Source organism: Gymnodraco acuticeps, unplaced genomic scaffold (genome assembly GCF_902827175.1).
Source record: "Gymnodraco acuticeps unplaced genomic scaffold, fGymAcu1.1, whole genome shotgun sequence".
Classification (NCBI taxonomy): domain Eukaryota; kingdom Metazoa; phylum Chordata; class Actinopteri; order Perciformes; family Bathydraconidae; genus Gymnodraco; species Gymnodraco acuticeps.
This window is the reverse complement of record NW_022990834.1, coordinates 231,072-235,875: the sequence shown is the minus strand read 5'-3', so window position 1 is coordinate 235,875 and position 4,804 is coordinate 231,072. Positions and strand designations below refer to the sequence as shown.

General features: G+C 42.9%; 1 protein-coding gene across 1 annotated transcript; it reads left to right on the top strand.

Moving 5' to 3' along the window:
• Window positions 1–858: 858 nt before the first annotated feature.
• On the top strand, window positions 859–4,139 carry LOC117557207 (keratin, type I cytoskeletal 13-like). Its single transcript, XM_034232926.1, has 7 exons — window positions 859–1,398; window positions 1,553–1,635; window positions 1,774–1,930; window positions 2,039–2,200; window positions 3,353–3,478; window positions 3,592–3,809; window positions 3,925–4,139. The coding sequence occupies exons 1-7, from the start codon at window positions 922–924 to the stop codon at window positions 4,025–4,027; spliced, it is 1,326 nt and encodes a 441-aa protein (XP_034088817.1). The 5' UTR covers window positions 859–921; the 3' UTR covers window positions 4,028–4,139.
• The last annotated feature ends 665 nt before the right edge of the window (window positions 4,140–4,804 follow it).

Here is a 4,804-nt window from a genome sequence, read left to right as displayed (position 1 = left end):
ACATTTCAGTGTGTACACACAAGGTTTGGTGAGTGAGTGTGAAAATGCTATCTCCAGAGAGAGAACAATATCTTCACTCGTATATCACAAGGGTTTCAACTCTCTTGGACGTGATTTATAGCCGTTTAGTTTGCAACCTCAACATGAATATCAGCAGTGAAAGGAAACATCTGCTATGGATGTGCTCAGACGTTTGCTAGTTAGAAGTAAAAACATCTTTTAAGATTTAACCAGAATGTTCCAAATAGTACATCGATTATTCTTATTATAATGTTTCAAATCTGCAAGGAAAGGTTTTAAAGCCTGTCAATAATTGAAGAAAAGATTGTGGTTAAACGGAAAGAAGCAAACAAAGGAGAGCTTGTTCTTGTTTGGGCGTGATGCACATAAACACGTAGGCGTATCTGTGATGAGATCTCCGGCACATTCTCTTCCCCAGGTTTGAACTATGGCCAGGTATTGACTGACATCTTCCATAAAAACAAATTCTAACTAGCAACCCTGCAGGCTATTGCTGAGCATCACAAAGAGAATGCATAACATGTTGAGATGTGAAGAATAACTGCCACATGACATGACAACAATGCCATGTCTTCATTTTCATTAACACAAATAATAAAGGAGAAATGAATCCATTATGTTTAAGGTCTGCAGATAAATGTGAATTGGAAGAATTGAAAGATTTAGATTAAGTGTAATCCCTCTTTCTCCTTACTATTGTTGGACACAAAGAACCTCAAGGGTGTGTGTGATAGGTGGGGCAGAGCAACCATTTGAGGTAATGCTCCTCCCTTCATTCCTACACAACCCCGCCCTGACCAGAGGCAGCATGCAGGATAAAAAGGGGACAGAGGCAGAACATTGCATCTCAGTCCAAGTCATTCTCTTTGAGGCAGGCAGATCTCCTGAGCAATCGTCACCATGAGTTCTTATTTCTCCCAGAAGAGCTCCAGCAGAAGCAGCATTGGTGGAAGCATGGGTGGGGGGCAAAAGCGATATTCTTCCAGTGTGAGCGGCTCAGCTGGCATCGCATCAAGAATGTCCAGCAGCAGTTATGGAAGTGGAGCTGGAGGTGGTTTTGGGATGGGAGGTGGAGGTGGAGGTGGTTTTGGCATGGGAGGTGGAGGTGGTTTTGGCATGGGAGGTGGAGGTGGAGGTGGTTTTGGCATGGGAGGTGGAGGTGGAGGTGGAGGTGGCTTTGACGTTTCGGCAAATGAGAAGGCCACCATGCAGAACCTGAACGACCGTCTGGCCACCTACCTGGATACGGTGCGAAAACTTGAGCAGGCCAACGCTGAGCTGGAGCTCAAGATCCGCCTGTTCTTGGAGAATAAGTCCTCCCCCAATGCCAGAGACTACTCAGCTTTTGAGGTCACCATCGCCGATCTGCAGGGACGGGTATGTCACATGACTTCTGATTCTTTAGTTAGTCACAATGTAAATTATCTCCAGATGAATATGTTGGAAATGTACATTGGAACTTGTTTCAAAGCACATTCATGATTTTGTAGAGAAATATTTGTGTCTAATGAAATCTGTCTTCTAAACACAGATCCAGGAAGCCACCAGAATCAATGGAAGCATCTATCTGTCTATTGACAATGCAAAACTGGCATCAGACGACTTCAGAATCAAGTAAGTATCAAGTTCAGGGACAGAATTGTTCTAGGACAAAGTTAGATGGAAAATCTTGGTAATTTAACTGAAGCAATGCGTGCATGGGGAAGATGTTGCTTCCGAGGTGCAGATGTCTGATTTATTACTGCCTCACAGGTGGGAGAATGAGCTAGCCATGCGTCAATCAGTGGAGGCTGACATCGCCGGTCTGAAGAGAGTGTTGGATGAGCTGACACTGGCCAGATCCGACCTGGAGATGCAGATTGAAGGCCTCAGGGAGGAGCTGATCTTCCTCAGGAAGAACCACGAGGAGGTGGGTAGCGAATGATTGCCGTTCATCTGAATGAGCTTTCATTCAATTAGCTAGAATGAAGATTGAAATGTACTCAAATAACTTTGCCAAACTCTTCTTATTCAACAGGAACTAGCACTCATGAGAAACCAGATGACTGGACAGATCAACGTGGAGGTGGAAGCAGGGCAACAACCGGACCTGTCCCTCATTATGTCAGAAATCCGTGAGCAGTATGAGTCTGTGGCCGCCAAGAATGCGAGAGACCTTGAAGCCTGGTTCCAAGCAAAGGTGAGACAGCCAAATGCAACATAAACATTCAAGTGAAAAAAGCATGAACTATTTGTAACAACAACTGTGCTGACCTCAATGGGGAGATCAAGTGAAGTCAAAGAACAATGGGAGAATACAAATACAAATTATAAATCAAGAATAAACATAATAACATCATTCATACTTAGCAAGGTCCTTTTTCTAGCAAACATCTTCCCCCCACCAGCCCAAATAATTATGCAATTTAACAAACAGTGTGTCAATTTGGTGTGGGGTACAACAAGGGAAGTCACTAAACGTCATTTATTATTCAAAAGTAAGGAATATGGAGGCCTGGGAGCCAGACCTGGGCATTCAACTCAAAATTACCTTTGTAAAAAATATTACAGCTGCAATAAATAGGAAAGCACCTTGGGTTGAGGATGGAGAAATGGGATGGACCCCATTCAAAATGAGTTTATGGTGACTTCACAACTGAACTTGCACACTTAGAGATAGATTGGATCGGACTACCGAATAGAGTGATTTTTAAAATGATAAATGATTTCAAATATGGTGGTTTTATAACATCTGATGAAGGTAGTGAAGTCTTGAAATTAATCAAATGTAAGCAGCTTTCGGAGAGCATGAGAGACGTGAGGTGGCTCTGATCTCGGTCAACAGACTAGCGGTCAGAGCTGTGGTCTCATGGAGCTGCTATGTGAAAACTAAAACATGTCCGATGGTTAACTGTGAGGAGGACGAGACTCTACAGCACCTCCTCATGGACTGCTACAGAGCCCAGGAGGTGTGGTCGCTCCTACGACGCATCGGTTTAGAGTGCAATGTCAAATATAAGTCAGTCATGTATTGTATTCTGGATGAAAAGGTAGACATAAAACACAGGGAACTTTTTCAGCTTGTAATTTGCATCACGTGTATGAAGATCTGGAAAACAAGACGCAAAATGATATTAAATCAGAGAGCAATAAGTAGCTACACCATCGTGAGACCGGTTATTACCGAACTAAGAAGAAGAAAAACCCTGGACGCATCCCAGACTCAGCCATGGGGAATTTTGAGTCTGTGACCGAATATCTCACTGGAATACAAACGTGCTCTCTGTTTAAGTTATTTATGTGTGTTTTGTGTATTATTAATGTAACTTGTGTACTCCTGTGTCTGTTATAGTCGGAGGAACTGAACAAGGAGGTGGCTGTCAGCACAGAAGTTATCCAAACATCAAGGACAGAAATTACTGATATACGTCGAACAATGCAGAGCCTGGAGATCGAGCTACAGTCCCAGCTCAGCATGGTAAAGGATCATCTACGGCAAATGTAATGAAAAACATGATGCACCCAAAATATTTTACTACTAATTCACTCTTTCTCCTCTCCCTTCCTCGTGTCTTTAACTTCCACCTACAGAAAGCGTCACTTGAAAGCACTCTATCTGAGACAGAGGGACGGTATTCCGTGCAGTTACATAGCCTACAGGGCCAAGTGACGGGGCTGGAGCAACAGCTGATGCAAATGCGTGCTGACACGGAGCGCCAGGGCCAAGAATACCAAATGTTGCTCGACATCAAGACACGGCTAGAGATGGAGATCGCAGAATACAGAAGGCTGTTGGACGGAGAGGTCTCGTAAGTAGTCCACAAAGAACACTTATTTCCTTTCATTTTACACAAATAACAACGTCTGTAAATTGAAGAATTGTTCTCATATTTAATGCAAGCTGTGTGATTCTTCCACTTGCAGCAGTGCCACCAGTTCAGGGTCTAGCAGCAGCACCATAACCAAGATGGTCGTTGTCACAGAGGAATATGTGAACGGCAAGTTGGTGTCCAAATCTAACACCTGATCTGTCTCGCACAAAAGCAACACATTGGGCCACACCTGAGGACCACCATCACAACACATTCTTTACATCGACATGTGAAGGCAATAAAAGGCTGCCAGTTTGCTGACTAAAATGTTGTCCTGTTTTATTAACTGTGTCTTAATTCCAAATAATGAGTGGCGTTTTTCTTAATAAAGCTCTGGTGAAAACACATATTTGCTCTTAAACCTGACAAGAATTGTTAGCATTCCTGTTTCAAAACCTGAAAGCCTTATAGCTTGAGGCTGTCACCACATAAAGGAATGGAAAATTGAGGCTCTGCAAATCTGATATAATTGCATACTGTTACGTCCCCAGCTCGCTTAGGGTAAAAGGGAAGCAACACGAAACCAGGTGTTCTTGGTAAGAGGTTGATTTTAATAATACATTCAAAATAAAGATGATATAACCAAAAATACAGGCTCTTAAAACCAGCTATCTGTTCACAAATAACGCTACACAAAACAAAGTCCACAGATTATCACAGTCATAGCACACTGGGCACGTATTACTATTGCTCTGCTCAACAATTTCCTCTGAGATACAATTAGTTCAGGACTTAATCACGCAGTTGGGCAACACAACATGGTGCCACCCTGAAGCAGACATGCATTCTCCAATGAGTTGAGATTTTAGTTTTAGTTTAGTTCCACTAAACCTAAAATGGAGAGTTAATGCTCAGATATCTGTCTTTCAACAGCAGACCTTGTGAGATATTTGTGTGTGACAGTGACGTGCGGTGAGGTTCATGGCTGGTGA

What these genes read in the sequence shown, in the direction of transcription:
- LOC117557207 (XM_034232926.1), top strand. Translation starts at nt 922, where the DNA reads ATGAGTTCTTATTTCTCCCAGAAGAGCTCCAGCAGAAGCAGCATTGGT. An exon ending in AAGCCTGGTTCCAAGCAAAG is followed by an intron (nt 2,201 to 3,352) that starts GTGAGACAGCCA and finishes TGTCTGTTATAG; the next exon opens with TCGGAGGAACTGAACAAGGA. An exon ending in CTGTTGGACGGAGAGGTCTC is followed by an intron (nt 3,810 to 3,924) that starts GTAAGTAGTCCA and finishes TTCCACTTGCAG; the next exon opens with CAGTGCCACCAGTTCAGGGT.